The sequence below is a fragment of the Rhizophagus irregularis genome, chromosome 3 (assembly GCF_026210795.1).
Source record: "Rhizophagus irregularis chromosome 3, complete sequence".
Lineage (NCBI taxonomy): Eukaryota > Fungi > Glomeromycota > Glomeromycetes > Glomerales > Glomeraceae > Rhizophagus > Rhizophagus irregularis.
This window is the reverse complement of record NC_089431.1, coordinates 3,779,161-3,796,805: the sequence shown is the minus strand read 5'-3', so window position 1 is coordinate 3,796,805 and position 17,645 is coordinate 3,779,161. Positions and strand designations below refer to the sequence as shown.

Here is a 17,645-nt window from a genome sequence, read left to right as displayed (position 1 = left end):
TCGATATTCCGGTCTCATTTTCGATAGGATCATCCAATCGGGTCGCATGTAAAATTAAAAGAATAATTATTTAAATTCAAAGAAACTATTACCTTATGAGTCTTTGACAGTTTTGAGTTATATTAGTGTCACTAACAGACGTCGCATAGCTGTGTGTTGAACATAAAAGTCCCTCTTCGGACAATAATTTTTATTGTTTTGGATATTTGAAATTTTAATAAAAAACCGATAAATTAACTTCTTACATTTCTGCACCATATTTTTCATACATGTTTATAACATTTACTGTCGGCTTTCTTTAATTACTAATATTTGTTTGGCAAATTATTAAGGAAATTGAAATTTATTGAATCAATAAATAATAAAATAAATGCTTCGTTTATTTTTCTTTGCTTTTTGTAATTTTCTAAACTCATACATAGCAAGTCCACTAATTTTTTATTATTTGAAATAATTCATATTCTTCTACAGAAAATTCACCACTGGCACACTTATAACATCTGTTACCGATACAGGCTAATTCGCAATAGTCACAAATTGTAGAAGTTCTTTTCGACAATAACCCTAATTCATATTATAATGATGATGGTTAGTAAACTATTAATTTAGTAATTGTGCCGCAATTAAAAAATTTGACAGTCACATACAAGAAGAATATGCAATAGGTTGAAACACATGATTATTTGGATGATTATGAATACTTTGTGATTTAGATTTACAATTTTGGCATAAATTATAATCCTCACAAAATGCACACTTCCATCTCATTCCATGAATTGTCTTGTTGCAGCAATTGCACACTATACCAAGATGTAAAGCAGATTCTATGATGTAATGTAAAGATTAGTATAGAATGTTGCTATATTCAAAAATTATGATAGTACATACGAGGAGCACGGTTAGAAGTATCTGAATGTGGCATAAGTTTGAATACATGGTCATCTGGATGATGATGAATATGTGATTTGTTTTTACAAATTTGACATAAATCATAGTCTTTACATGATGTACACTTCCATCTCATTCCACGGATTGTATAGTTACAGCAGTCACACCTTACACCATAGTGCAAGATAGATTCTACAAGAATTATAAAGAGATTGTATAAAAAAAATATTTTGGTAATTTATACATTAAAGATAATGAATTAATTATACCTGAGGAAGCACCTCTGATTTGTTTTTCATAACCATCTTTTATACAATGTCCCCTATTCCCCCGTAAAACAAGATCAGCGCCACCAAATGATGGTCCATAAGTATGGTCGTTAAAAATAGCATAATTATCATTTATAACACGACTTAAAATATGTTTATTAATATCATCACCATTCTCAAAAGAGAATATAAAACTATCCTTAGTAGCGCTATAACCACGACCAGATTTCCACTCAATTGGATTATATCCTCCAAGAATTTGATTATTACCCTTTACTTTCACGATTGTTACAGTGCAAGATCGATTATTACAAATTTCATGAAATATATCAGATTCAAATCCATCCCGAGATCCACGAAGAATTAATTTGAATTCATATGAAGAAGTTGACTTGTCTGTAATATCTAATTTATCAATCCATTTTGAAATTAATTCAGCATGCTGAAATGTAATAATTTTTGAATTGTTATTTTTGATTTTTGATTTATCATTTGGTCTGCTATCAGGATGTAAATTTAAGAAAATTTTCAATAAATCCTTATATAATTCCTTTGGTAAAGCTTTCTTATAAGGTAATACGTCATCAGAAAATTCTTTAGAAGTTAAATTGTTAAACTTAATAAAAGGAATGAGTTGTTGTAAAGTATTCTTTAATACGTTAAAATCATCTTTTGAAAAGATTGCAAGATCAGAAGGAAGTTCGGGATTCTGTGCAAGTCCCCATTTAATCACATATCTCCAAACTTGAATTTCGCTCATTTGGAGATTATTATTTTGAATAATTAAAACTAAAAGTTTTTCTGAAATCGAAGAAAAACTAATTGATTTAAGTATCTTATCAGGTATTTTCGAAATTAAGTCAGTGCAATATTTTTGAAGTTCCAAGAAAGAACCATTTTCAAAACTTGTTTGATATACGAGATTAAAATTTTGTTCAATCCATTTTTTATGATTCTTAATTATATAAAGTTGTAAATGATTAACTAATTCTTGAAGATTCAATTCACCAGCAGCAATCAAGACCTTAATAATATCTAAAGTGACGCACTCCTTCAAAGAAAGTCTTCCTCCATAAATATATCTGAATAATAACAATTATATAAGTTAAAAATGTTTATATTTTGTAGAATAATAACTTATTTATTATATTATTTATTTACCTCAAAATTATTTGAAAAATTTCAGGTGAAATATTTGGTAATTTAATATGTACCAAAGTTTCATTATTTTTCTTTGCATTTGTTGATAAGATCCTTTGTAAATAAGTAGAACGGTAATTTAGAATTACCATATGGGCGCGAAATATTTTTACGTAAGGGTCATTGCCAACTTCGATTGTAATATCATAATATTCTTCATCGTTCAAAATATTGAGTAAATTTTGCGATAATTTTGGTAAAAATTTATTATCATCCATCATAATTAATTTTTTCCTAAAAAAAAAATGAATTTCCACCCTTATTCCTTAAATATTTTTTTTCTCAAGTGGGTTACACAAGCAGAATCAGCCTTAGGCGGTCTCACAAATTTTTGGTTAATGGAACCTTATTTATATATTTATATGAATTGATGATCTTTAGATTTTATATTACTGCGGCCAGTCTACGGGTTTACATGAACTAAGATTCTTGGAGAAAAAAAATTTGTAAAGAACTAGGAATTTGAAACCAAATGGTAAAATCGATTCTCAACAATTAAGCGCTGATCAAGAAACTGCTTTGACGTCAGGCTGACCGTCTGTGAAAAAAATCTTAAAAAGATTCGATACTGTAATAATCTATACACAATGTTTTAACCATAAATTTATAAATGGCGATTTTATTAAATTTTTTTTTTTTATTATGATAACGAGCATTCACCAATCTTATTAATAGTACTGGCGTGAGTAAAGAGGAAACAGATAGAATATTTTGACTGTATTATCAAGCTACTAGGTTTAAATTAGAAGTAATAATATTTTTCAAATCAAAACAAGGTTCAACTTCATCTTCATTAATAATCTTTCTCCATCTTGATCTTTAACTAGTCTTCGTCATGGTAGTTAGTTAGATAGGCTACATTCCAGAATTTACGTCAGGTATTTTTTTGTAATCTTTTTATATTAAATTAGGTAATTTTCAAAATTATTTAGTAAAAGGAGCAAAGCAAAAAATATGGTCAAAAAGATGTGACAAGTGGGTATAAATAAAAGAGCGAAATATAATTAACGAAGTAGCCGATCACGAAAAATTATAAACATGACAAACAGAACAAAGCATGGTGCCATATAGTTTTACGGACTTGGTTTAATAAATTCGTATAAATTTTTTTATTTTACAGGTATATTATTTTATGATCACCAAATGATTGTTTCTATAATATATTACTGCGGAATTGCGTGTAGCGTTCAAGGTCTCTGGAAAATGAAAATTTGTAAAGAATGAGTCCGATTTAAGGTCCGTTATCTAAAATAATTTGTAGATGCTTATCGATGGTGATTTTATCAACAAGATCATTTCGCCTATTTGAGTGGGAATGATTTTCAATGAATAATGAGATTGACAAAAAGAGAATTAATGAACAAAGATACATTTTAATATAAAAATAAATGAAGTACTAGTCTAAAAGTTTTAATTAAATATATTGGAATTTAAATTTATCGATGTGCAAAATTTCGCACCTAAAATAGGACAATAATTTCTAATAAGAAGTTAGAAAGTGCAGCAACAAATATTAAAATCGTTTTTTTTATAACATCAAAATAAGGAAACTTCAATTATTGTCAAAAATTCTTGGTAAAAAGATATTTTATTATACTCATGCCAAATACATGTAGAGATTTTTAAAACATATTGATAAGGTAAATTTTCAGTAAAATATTTTTATTCAATAAAATCAATATTAATAATAGAATTTATGATTTTGGATGGATGATAAGAAAAAAAAATGCGATAGAGTTATATATTTTAAAATTAAAGGCGAAAAGAAAATAAATACAGTAAAGTAAAAATTAAGTTAAAAGAATTTAAAAAAAGCATCTCTTAATTTATAACGATTTGCGTAAAAACTGAAAAAGCCATAGCTTGCAAATTTGTGGTCATTATTCATATGTGTGCATGTAGTTTTATTTATTTTCCTTTTTTCCTTTTGAACGATGTGCATATAAAGATTCTAATTTTGCTTATCGAACCAACAACAAATTCGTTTCTAACTTTAACCTTATATATGAACTTTATTGAAATATTCTGATAGCTTAGTCAATATACTGTTATTACTGTATCCGGAGTAATTGTATGACCATTGATTAAAAATAATTACGTATTTCAATATTTCATGCAGAATTAGTTAATTCTTCGAATATTAACATTTCTTGAAGAGAATTTGTTCAATTGATGATTTTAGTTATGGGATTACTAAGAATAGTTTAAATATGCTTCTTTAATTCTGTAATTATAATGTTGCTATTGAAAATTATACTAAGTCGTGTATTAATTTAGAGTTTACCATATAAAGAGCTAATATTATAACTGATTTGAGAAACCAAGGATATCAGCAAGTGAAATATTTCATATTATTAAAGAATTTACCTCATCAATAGTAATTTTCTGGTTCTTTCAAAAAAAAAAAAGTTACCATTTATAAAAATAAATTACTCTCAAAACAGTATTCTAGTTAACCCAAAACATATTTGGTCATGATTCGGGTTGAGTGAAAATCGATCAAAAATTCGATCGTTTAATTGATCACATGTAATCAATCATGTGATTTAATCAAACGTTATATTTTTATTTAAAATTTTAAAATCTGTAGAAATTATAATTACGGTAATATTTTTTTAACAAAAAGAAGCTTGTTAACTGTTTAATTTTTTTTTCAGTATACAATATCTACAAATGATGCGAAACAAATAATTTATATTTTACTACAAATCTTCATTACAATTGTTGTCAATCAGTCATTTTTTTTTTTATTTATTTCGTCAAATAAAATACATAAAATTTGATCATTATTGTTTTTATTGACTGGATCCGAATAATTCATTTTCCAAACGCTAGAGTTAAACATTTTAGTTCGCTCAACGGCATAGTTATATAATTCACGTATTTTTATTTGTTACTATAACTTTTTATTCTATTATTAATAGATTAACCAAGCTGTTTCTATTAATATAATAATTATATTCCACTTTACAGTATTTAATTCAGTAGCATATACACAGTGAAATTCGATATAACGGAACCATCCGTTCCAGTAAAAATATCCGGTATATCGAGACTTCCGATATATCAAAAAATTTAAAAAATTTCGATATACCGGATTTTATATATAAATCACATGAAATTCCGTTATATCAAGTTTTTATTTGTGCGACATGTGCGACGAACATTGAAAATTTAGATTATTTTTATTTAAAACATTATTTGAGAAATTTTATACACTGAAATTTACCAAAACTTAAAAAAATTTTGCTTTTTCTTACTATCCGAAATAATTTTTTATAAAAAAAAATTATCATGTTGCTCAAAAAAAATGAGATTATCTGTATCACGTGAAAATACTGTAATTTTATTGGTTTAAAATTGTGAATCGTCACGTGTTCCGGTATATCGAACCATTTTTATTATAACCGTTCTGTTATTTGTTCCGTTATAGCTATTATCGAGATTTTACTAATAAATTCCGTTATATCAAACTTATTTTAATATATGTGATTTGGTTCCGGAAAAAAGTTCCGGTATAAGGCCAGTTCTGGTTTATTGGGGTTCCGTTATATCGGATTTCACTGTGTACTTAACATATATATTATAACGTTTTGAATTTTTTTTTATTTACAATATTTGCAATATATGATATAAAAACTAATTAAATCTTTTTTTCTGACCATTTTCGAGAGTGCTGAATTTTAATTAGTATAACTTGTTTAGTTTAGACCATAGCTTTTGAGAAAACGCTTGAACGTCAGCAGTGGTGTGATTTAGTAAAGTCGTTATATATTTTTCTTTAATTTTTATAATTTTCCAATCCAAATTGTAAAGGAATATTCTCATCTAATATTTTCTCACAGAACAATTCAAAGTGATATTTTAGTATTTGTAATTTGAAATATCTCGTATTCTTCCACAGAAAATTCACCATTGGCACACTTATAGCATTTACTACCACTATAGTTTAATTTATAATAGTCACAAATAGCTTTTTTTATTGACTAATTTATATTATAATGATGACGAAAAATGGTATTAATAAAGTACAATTTTGAATAATTGAACGCTATAATTCAAAAAATTTGATAACAACATACCAGAATAGAATAAAGGTCTGGAAATAAATGTGAATACGTAATGGGTTGAAACGCATGGTCATTTGGATGATCATGAACATATGATTTGGGTTTACAATCTTGACATAAATCAAAATTCATACAGGTTGTACACTTCCATCTTATTCCACGGATAATATGGTTACAATAATCACATTTATAGTAAAAATGTAGGACAGATTCTATAAAAATTATAAAGAAATTAAATAATAAAAAAAGTTTTAATCATTTACATATAAAGATAATTAATTAATCATACCTGAAGAAGGTCATCTGATTTGTTTTTCATAACTATCTTTTATACAATGTCCATTTTTCCCTCATAAAATAAGATCAGCGTCACCAAATGATGGTCTATAAGTCCGATAACAATTAACGAAATGAATATCTACAGAAATTTGAAAGTGCAATTTACGATATCAACTAAAAACCCAAACAATTATAAATTGGAGATGATAAGATGATGAAAGTAAAGTAAAGGAAAAAGCAATGAAAAGAATAAGGAAAATACTGAGTAAACAGAATGTTTGGATAACAGAAGACGATATAATTAAGGTAATAAATATGGGATTTATAGAACATATATTGAAAACAGACTTTTGGAAAAAGTATCAGAAAATAAAGGAAAATGCTAATGAATATGTAAAAGAAAAATTAAATGGAATATTAGTTGAAAAACAAGATTACAGAATAAATCAATTAGTAGAAAATTTTGCAGAATTAAAATTAGATGAAATAATCAAAGGATGATCAAAATCATGGATAATAATAATAAAATTTGAAATCAAAATTGAAGGATACTTAAAATTAAAAGTTATCACTGTCTAAAGCTACGATAAGTTGGTCAATTTAATACCACTTTTAAAAAAGGTATTAGTACGACCTCCTCTAAACATTCATGAAACTGGGTGATAACCATAAAAATAAAGATAAAAATACATAAAAAGGATAGGATTTTGGTTGAGATAAAATAAATTGTTAGGATAAATTAAAATGCAGGAATCAATAAGAAATTTAGACAAATATTTGGGAAATATTGCAATTGAATTAATTAAGATTGGGAGGAATTAAAAGATCAATGCAAAGATGTGGTCAATAAAAATTATTATAAAGAAAAATCCCATAGATCGAGTAATATGTTATTGAAGGACATTATTCAACCAGATGCAAAGTGGAAGGAAGGAATGCTATCAAAAGAAGAGACAATACATGTGAAAATTGTGGAGGAAAAGGACATTTTACTAAAGAATATATAAGTGACAAAATAGAAAGAGACCAAATGATATGTTACAGGTGCAATAAAATGGGTTATTACGCAAAAAACTGTCAAGTGGAAATTAAATTATTGAAAGGAAAAATAATAAATGTAAGAATTGTGATGAAAAGGTTCATTATACCAAAGAATGTTTAGATAATGAAATGAACATAAATATTAATAATAAAAATTGGGACCAAGATCAAAAGAATATGTAAGGTAATAAGTTATACATAGGAGACGATTATGTTGCTATTAAAAATAAAATTTTATGATGAAAATACCAAAGATCAAAGAATTTAAAGAATATAGAAAACATTATCCATATAATATAAGTGAATACAAAGGAGATTATGAAGAAATACGTTGCTATTATACGAATAAAAGACTAACAGGATTAAAAAAGGGAATTCATTAAAATCAATCTAATTAAGGCAAATAGTGAAAAATACCAGAAAAAGATAATGAGATCAAAAGTAAAAAGCAAAATAATGGAATCAAAAGTAACAAATAAAATTATGAAATTGAAAATTGAGTAATAGGAAAATTTTGAGATAAAAGTTGAAAATTGGTGGAGATTTTGAAATTTTTTAATAAAGAATCTTTGAAAACTTGGACAGTGGAAAATTTTGAAAAAAACAGTAGAAGTTTTAAATAAACTTGAATAAAAGGAAAGATCAACAAGTTATACAATTAGGAAAATAACATAAATATAGGAGGGTGCCAGACTTTGATCTGACATTTGAAAAATGAAAATGATGATTTGAAGAATTTTCTAAAAACTATTTTGAAATTTACACATAAATTAACAAAAATACCAAAAATATTATAAGAATAATAATATAATAATAATAATAAATAATTTGGAATCTAGTAAAGAAAATGAAATAATAATAAAAATAAATATTAAAGAAAATGAAACAATAGTAATAACACAGGAGATAGAATTGAAAACAGAAAAACAAGTAAAGACATGAAAAGATAGTTAGGGAATTACAAAATTTTATGACAGATATGACATATGAGAATTACAAAGAAAAATTTGAAAGGGAAATGTCTGAAACAAGTATTGAAGATAATGATGAAAATGCTAAAAATCACAATAATGGTAATACTAGGGATGACAATGATGTTGTTATGGAAAATAATGAAGGTAACAATATTGAAAATGTTGAAGAACAAAAGAATGATGAATATAATGATGATATTAAAAATTGGAAAAATAATTACTGTAATGATAATAATGAAAATAATAATATTGGAGATACCATGAGCCAAAGGAATAGTGATATCAACATAAGGAACAATAATGCTGATACTGAAAATATCAATAAAGAAAATCAAAATATCATAAGTAATAAAAATATGATAATGGAAGCAAATGATAATACTGAAAATATCAAAAATCAAGAAAATGATGCCGATATAAAGAGTAATGATACCAAAAATATTGAAAATTGGGAGAATAATTATTATGATAATAGTAAAAGAGATAATGAAAATCAAGAGATTAATGACAATAATGCCAATATTGAAAATACTGATAAAAATCAGAATAATGAAGATATAATGGAAACAAATGATAATATCAATAATGAAGTAATGCAAACAGATGAAAACCAAGACTTAAGAATTAATTTTGAAAATGGTGATGGGAAAGAAAAGAATAATTAAAGATGTAGTATGTAATTGATAATTACTACCTTGTGTTGTAATAGTAAAGGTTGCAACCTATTACTACTTTTAAAGTTAAAGTGTTGTATTACAACACTTATGATTGTTCAAAAATTTCCTTTTTGAAAAATAAAAATTACAAAAATAAGTTTTTATAGAACAAATATCATCATAAAAAGAAATGATTAATATATTATAATACATATTTATATAATTGGAAATAATTACAATACTATAATAATTACAATACTAGTAGTAATTATAATACTATATAACAATTATAATATTGTGTTGAAATTACAACAAAAGTGTTGTATGTATGTTGTAATAGATGCAACCTCACAACCTTTTAAAAATAATTACATATTACATATCTTTAGAGAAGATTGTTGACAAAATCATAAATAGTTACATTTATCAGGAAAGAAAAATTAAGGATAAGGAAAAATTAAACAATTTAATTAAGGAATTGGTAACTGAAGGATCTAATATACTAGAAGAAGGAATTGATGAAAGATCTGAAGGTATAATAAAATTATTCAGGAAAATGGAATGTAATAAACTAAAACAAATAATAAATGGATATCAATTTGCAAAAATGGTAATCAAGGAAAGAGAAGAATTGTATACTGTATAGGGATAGAAATGAATTAGAAGTTGCTGAAAAAGTAAACAAGAAAATATGGAAAAGAATGCCAGAATACAGTTATTTAACAATAAGAAGAAAAACAGGACAAGCAATTAAAGTTTATGAAATGTTTAGTAAAATTGGAGAAAGAAAAAGAATTATAAGAATCAAAGATTTTATATGATCATGCATTTCCAGATTGAATGAAGAAGAAAGACAGTATGTAATAAATGAAGTAAAAGCAATATAAAAAGGAGATAATGGATTGAATGAGAATTAATAATTATAAAAAAGATAAAATTTGAATTAAGCTGAAATATTAGAATAATCATGAAAACAGAACAGAAATAATTCAAAGATTTGATAAAATATTAATAAAATAATCCAATTGAGAAATGAACTAAAACAACAGAAGGATGAAAAGACAATTACAACAACAATTAAAGAATTGATAAATATTGGAAAATTATTGCAAAATAAATAGAATAAGTCAAAAAAATATTTAGAATTAAGAAAAGAATGGTTAAAATCACAAGATCAATGGTTAGAAAAACTTATAAAAAGGGTTGAATTTTGACCAAGTCTAAAATAAAAAAAATTTTCCAAAGAAAATTTTATTTCATAAAAATTTTACCCTTAGGATAATAATAATTTTAATTCTTTTAGCATTTTTCTTATGATGAAAAATTGCCACATTAATCAAAAATTAATGGTTTATAGATATAATCATGAATTGAGATTACATGATGAAAAATCATATGACTCAAAAATAATTTATGGAAATTTTGGAGAAAGACCTAAGAGAAATCTGGCACAAAAATATCATAGAAATTTTCAGATAAAATGATAATTGCAAGGGAATAAAGTGATGATTGTAAAATATCATAGTGATAATTATGAAGATATCACATGATAATCTTAAAATAATTGCATACTAAATTTGGAAAATCACATGATAAACACATAATGAATACATAATAAACATATGATAAACATATGATAAACATATGATAACAGCTAGATCATGAGAAAAAAAATATGTAGAAAATTCTAATAAAAAGAAATTGCAGTAGAAAATAACTGAAGAAATTATAAGAAGAGAATAGTACAAAGAAAATAACAAAGAAGAATACAACAATTTTTGGAAAGAAAATTTAAAAAGCAGACAAAACCATCAAAATTTTATATAAGACAAAAATCCAAGTCACTAGAAAGTTGTAGTAATTAATTAATGGATGATCGACAAAAATGTTGAAATAAGATGATCAATAAAAAGATCAACAAAAGCACAGAAATAAACTAATAGAAATTCAGAAATGGAAAATTAATGACTTAAAAAAATAGTTTGAGGATAATATCAGAAAAATCATATACCTATTATAAGGGGAAGTTGAAATTTCAAATCAAAATAATTAATTAGAATTACTAAATTAAGAAAGGAAGTAGATTATTACCAAATAAAGAAATTTTGGAGAGTATAAAGTGGTACAAAAAGGTATAGCAGAATATATGAAAGGGAAGATCTAAATCTTCTACTTACATAAAATTGTGTGAGAAAAACACAGTAGATCAGGTGATAAATTGAAGCCGCAGTAGAAGAATAACTGACAAAATGTAGCAAGTCAAGTGATATTACATGGGATTAATACCTGAATTCGATTCTTATTGGAGTATATAGAAGTATAGATATAGATAGATTAGATAGATAATAGATAATAGCATTTTCATTAATTTATTTAAAATAAATTGTGGGGTCACAATTTGTTGAAGAGGGAATATGTAATCCGCAGAAACCAAGTATGGAATTAATAAAAATAAAAGTCATACAGGACTTATTTGTTTTTAATAAATCAAGTTATGATTTACAATGGTACAGCTAAGGTTGCTTGCCGAAACCTTCTTAATAACTGCCGAAACTTATACGGAAAATGCTGAAACTATATTAAATCATATTAAAAATCCTGCCGAAAATTTGCCAAAATGCCGAAACCCATTTGCCGAAACTGCCGAAACCCTGCCAAAACTATAGTAAACATATAGTAAAATCTTGCTGAAATTTATCGCAGGATTTTGGAGAGGTTTTGGCAAGCAACCTTAGGTACAGCACATGTGAAATTTGAAAAGAAATACCTAATAAATGGTATGAATGATTGGGTTGAATTTATTGGGCCATTGCCAGAAGATATTTTTGATAATCTGTTGAAACTTCACCCCATTTTGGGAATGAAAGAATTGCATCAAAAGTGAAGGAAATCACTAATTGCATTCCTCATGAGCTCATCTATTTTCATAAACATATTAAACATTTAAACAGTATTTCCAATATTTCTGATAACAAAGTTGATGAACTTCTGGAACACTTCTGTGGAAATCAACATAGTGAACTTTAAAAATATAACTGAAAGGTTTTTATAGTAATCAATTTTTTTTACCAATATCAAGTGTTTCGAAATGATTTCTTGCAATGTTTAAAGTCATTATATGTTGAACAGAATATAAGTTTTGACTGGAAGTTTTTAGACACCGGATTAGTGTATCATTTCAAAGACATATATGATTTCATGTTATTTAAACCGCTATGCCCAGCTGCACTGAATGCTCTCTTAGATGTGTACAAGGATTTTCCATTACTAAGAGATGTGAGTATTATGTCTCTTAGTAATGGATAACTTAATGCTTATAATTTTGAGGAAATACTTTTCTAACAGATGTTAAAACATAGTGATATTTTACTATAGGCAATGGGTTTGGCTGGAAAACCTACAACTGATGTGCATATAAAATTTGAGCATTTCATCCTTCTTGATAAGGACCAACTCACATCTAATTCACAACATTCAAAGTTCTTAATTTGTGATTATAAATGTTACCCTCAGTTTGATTTCATAATTGGTTACATATTTATCCAAGTATCCATCAGCTCTTTCATATAATATAACAAAGGATTCGCAAATATTTCAAAAGCCTTTAAATGCTATTATAAAGATGGCCATGATTTAAAAAATCAAATAGAAATATATCTGGATACAGTATTTGGTGGTCAGCAACTCAGCATGCAGTTATGCTTATAAATGGCAAATTTAATATTTTCAAAAATGGTTTACCAGTTGTACTACTATTGTACCAGACTTTTGAATTGTCTATATGCAAGGAAATCCTGGTTCACCTAATCATAATCAGTTGGTTAAAAAATAACAAGATATAGTATTTATCTCTTATAATGAGGTAAAGTCTTTGGTATTTTCTTACACAGTTAGCTATGTACTGCATTTTATGTATGATCTTAAATTATTAATAAAAATAATTATATTGCTTGTATTCAGTGTGTTGTAAATAGGAATGGCAACAGTCAGTCATGGTCAGTTAGCAGTTGGTCATAACCGGTTAAGGCCTTTGACCGACTGACCATTTTGGCTGACCATTTTTCTGACTGTTTAACCGACCATTTAACTGATCACTTTTTTATTATTTTAACAAAGAAAAAATGTTTAAAAGTATAATTTAATCAAAAAAAAATGTTAATTAACTTTTTTTATTAATTAAGTTCGTAAAAAAAGTGTTAAGTGAATATATTTGGCTAAATAATCGGTTAAATGGTTGGTTAAACGGTTGGTCAAACGGTCAGTCAAACTGGTGATAATGAAGAGTAAAAATCACGTAACTCAAAAATCAGTTGATTAATTAGTAGATCAATTATTATGTAATCAAATAATTTTGTAGATCTGATTAACGTTACAATTATTATTTTTGTTATTTATATTATTTATATTATTTTTATTATTTATATTATTTCTTTTATTTATTATATTTATTTTATTTATTTTAGTTATATTATTTTTCTTATATTTTATTTTTATATAAATATCTTTTGATTTTTCTTGAGTCAAAGGTAGAAATAGAGCCGTTCATAATATTAAAAAAAAATCCAAGGTTCATAATGAACCTTAGTTCTCCTTTTTCCAATTCTTGGAAGCCCATCTGAACCTATAAAAAAAAGAAAGAATGGTTAGTAAACCATTTGTAATAATAAAAATAAAAAAAAAATTAAAGATCCGTACTTACGAATCTTTGGGTTTTCATTCTTAGATCGAAGTGTGTTAAGTTTAGATAGTATAAGTTAGAGATTAACTTATATTAAAAACGAACTGTGATTGTGTTATATTTTTGTGTATTGTGTTTTTGCATGTCTTGCTGATATAAACTATGTTATAGCTATTGTCTCCCTAATGTTTAGTTATAGTTGACAGAGTCTGAGACAGACCTGTTAACAAAGTGGTGATTCCTGCCAGGTCATAAGAGATTTATGACCATACAAGACCAATTCAAATAACAATTACAGTTAACTACTCGCCATACCGCTCAACATCTTTTAAATATAAACCCACCTACTGCTATAGACCATTCTTGTCAAAACTGCTATCCCGATGAAATTGACAAAATATTATAACTGTACAAAATTATTTTCAACATGCTGAAATGACGAAATTGGCAAAAATTTTTTTTATATAAATTTATAAAATAAAATCATGTACGAAAAAATTAAATTTGCAATAAGCCAACATAAATGTATGTAATTATTTATTAGTTATTACTTACAGAGGGCGATCAGAATTATCCGGCCACTTTTCAAGTTGGAAAAACTTATATATATATTATATAGCAATAATAAAAATTTAAAGTTAAACAAATTCATTATGTCTTTGTTTACTAATTTAGATAAAATTTTAATAATAAATTCTATCTCCATTTGCAAAAATAACTTCCCAATTCAATTAGTTATGCCATTGATAAATTTTTTATAATATTCTGGAGTAATACCTTTTAATGCATCTTTAACATAGTACTTTTCAAGTAGTTTTATCAGAAAATTTAATAAGGTATGCAAGCATAATGTTGAAAAAGTATTATACCATAATATTGCATATTAATTACAGGTATTATTCAAGTGTAATACTATATATGTAAATTATGAAATTTTTCGAGTTTGCGAAATTCACGAATTTTAAAATTTAAAATTGTATGTTAAGGATATTTCGAGATATAGTGATTGAAATATTGTAATTTTGGGTTTATCAGATTCGTCTCACTGAGAGGATTTGAATGGTAATAATTTAATATTTGTAAGATCGATATTCATCACATGATTACGCTCTAAAAGCCTAAATGTCACCTACGATATTTTCTGATCCTGTGATTGAAATTTTACGATTTATAGCTCTTTTGATCCGTTTCATTGAGACGATTCGAATGGTGGTAAGCACAGGTCTATCAGACCAATATTGGCGGAATTATGATATTTTTAAGATTTTTAAGTTTGTTTACACAAAATTGTAAAATTTATAAAATTTATACAATAGGTGATATCATATTTTCGAAAAGTATGAAGCATGGGAATTTGTTTATTGTGATTATAAATACAAAATTATATTTATTTATATTACATTAACACATCATGATCTACAAAATTTTAGCAAAATAAACTGGCCGGATAATTTTGATCGCCCTCTGTATTAGTTATTATTATTATTATTTAACTACATTCACAATTCACAATAATAAATGTTATTCAGTTATTAACTATATGTCTAGTGTCTACACTATTAATTATTATTATTAATATTACCATATAACCTATTATATTACTATTTGCCGTTATTTCATTTATTCATCATATTCATTTTCATAATTTTCATCATTCAATTGTTTATCATTAAACTCCTTTGACAAATCTACAACTCTAAAATCCATTACTCCCCTTCCGGTTTCTTCTTCAATTCCATTTTCATTAATTTCTTCTTGGCTATTGTTATTGTTATTTTTATTGTTAACTTTATTTTACTACTATCCTTTGCAAAATAAAAGCTTAACTTCATCAAATTATTGGATACAAGTATGGCCAATTTTATTCATACATTATTTAAAATATGTTTGTTAATATCACCCTTCTTAAAGGAGAATATGTATATAACTGTCTTTAGTATCATCATAACCAAAATCAGATATCCATTTAATTGGATTATATCCTCCAAGAATTAGTTATTACCTTCATTTTTAATAATTGTTATAGTGCGAGATCGATTATCACAAATCTTATGAAATATATTAAATTCAAATACATCCCGAGATCCACGATATAAAAGATATTGACTCATCTGTAATATTTAATTTATCAATCCAATTTGAGATTAATGCAGAATGCTGAATGTATTAATTTTGAATCGATATTTTGCATTTTTGATTTATCACATGGTTTGCTATCAGATATGAATTAAAAAAAATTTTCGATAAATTCCTATATAATTCCTTTGGTAAGACTTACTTATAAGGGTATACTATATCAGAAAATTCCTTAGAAGTTACATTATGAAACTTAATAAAAGGAATGTAAAGAATTGTTTGTAAAGTATTCTTTAATACATTAATTCATTTTTTGAAAAGGTTGCGGAATCACCATTATATCGCATATTTTCAAACCTAATTTTTAGATTATTTCGAATAATTGGAACTAAAAGTTATTAAATTAGTAAGTCAATACAATATTTTTTAAGTTTCCAAAAAGGAATGTTCAAAATTTGTTTGATATACGAGATCAAATTTTTGTTCCATCCAATTTTTATGATTTTCAATTATACAAAGTTGTAAAATAGTTAACTAATTCATAAATATGATATCAAGCTCATTAGCAGCAATCAAGATCTTAATAATATCGTCGGAAAATGGATGTTGGGAAATCGTGATGTAACCGATCAAAATAGTTAGTATGTTGATTGATTAATCGCTCAAAATTCATACTTCAGGTTAAAATTAGTATTGAAAAACTCAAATTATCCACGATGAATAAATTTTTAGTCACAAAGTTTAATGCAAAGATCAGAAGAACTAACTAAATTTTGAGCAATTTCCATTTAAGAACATGTTTCTACCCAATATTCATGCTAGATTTCTCTCAAAATGAATTAACAGTTAACATCATTATACCCAATCAAAATAGATGATAACTAATAACTGATTAAATTAATTGGCATCAGCCAAGATCTCAATAACAAATTTTCTTCGTAGGAAATCATATAATTACTGTTTTATAAAAAAAAAACACTTTACTTACTTTCTTACCAGACAAATTAATAAATACTTCATTACTTTACCTGTATTATAATATCTTATTTAACGTATCAAGCATCACGTAATGATTTGATTGAATAATACATCACCAAATGGATAAATCAATTATAGACATAATTCGGGCTATACATGTGGCCGAAAATTTTTTCCAATTTCAGCTGCACTGCCCCAAAGCAAAGCTACTCATAGATCTCCAATAATTTTTTTTTAGAACTCGGATAATTTGAACCAGAATTTTTAGCAGAATTTAGTAAGATTCGGGCAAATATACAACAATTTCGGCCAGTCTTTGAAACATCGACCATATCGATATTTTATTAAATACAGGATGACAATAATTCCAGAGTCTGTCACAATTTCTACAGGTAAGTCGAGTGTTGCACAGGTTCTTTAGACATGGATTAACATAACCAAAGCCGAAATAGCTGAAATATTTCGGCTACATGTATAATTCGAGCTAGAATTATATAATATAATTGATCAGAATTGTTTTAAGCCTTAATTCTAGA

At 25.9% G+C, this 17,645-nt stretch overlaps 4 protein-coding genes across 4 annotated transcripts; 2 read left to right on the top strand and 2 right to left on the bottom strand.

Annotated features, from left to right (window-relative positions):
* Positions 1–362: 362 nt before the first annotated feature.
* OCT59_020948 (uncharacterized protein) lies at positions 363–2,578 on the bottom strand (the record flags this gene model as incomplete). Its single annotated transcript, XM_025316534.2, has 5 exons — positions 363–564; positions 648–824; positions 889–1,080; positions 1,158–2,239; positions 2,319–2,578. The coding sequence occupies 5 exons, from the start codon at positions 2,576–2,578 to the stop codon at positions 431–433; spliced, it is 1,845 nt and encodes a 614-aa protein (XP_025180303.2). The 3' UTR covers positions 363–430.
* A 3,630-nt stretch (positions 2,579–6,208) lies between these two features.
* On the bottom strand, positions 6,209–6,559 carry OCT59_020947 (uncharacterized protein; the record flags this gene model as incomplete). The annotated part of the gene is made up of 2 exons (XM_066149516.1): positions 6,209–6,343; positions 6,440–6,559. The coding sequence occupies 2 exons, from the start codon at positions 6,557–6,559 to the stop codon at positions 6,209–6,211; spliced, it is 255 nt and encodes an 84-aa protein (XP_065990414.1).
* A 387-nt stretch (positions 6,560–6,946) lies between these two features.
* OCT59_020946 (uncharacterized protein) lies at positions 6,947–7,207 on the top strand (the record flags this gene model as incomplete). The annotated part of the gene is made up of 1 exon (XM_066149515.1): positions 6,947–7,207. One exon carries the CDS (start codon positions 6,947–6,949, stop codon positions 7,205–7,207), a length of 261 nt encoding a protein of 86 aa, XP_065990413.1.
* A 1,558-nt stretch (positions 7,208–8,765) lies between these two features.
* On the top strand, positions 8,766–9,386 carry OCT59_020945 (uncharacterized protein; the record flags this gene model as incomplete). The annotated part of the gene is made up of 1 exon (XM_025310650.2): positions 8,766–9,386. The coding sequence occupies one exon, from the start codon at positions 8,766–8,768 to the stop codon at positions 9,384–9,386; it is 621 nt and encodes a 206-aa protein (XP_025180304.2).
* Positions 9,387–17,645: the final 8,259 nt, after the last annotated feature.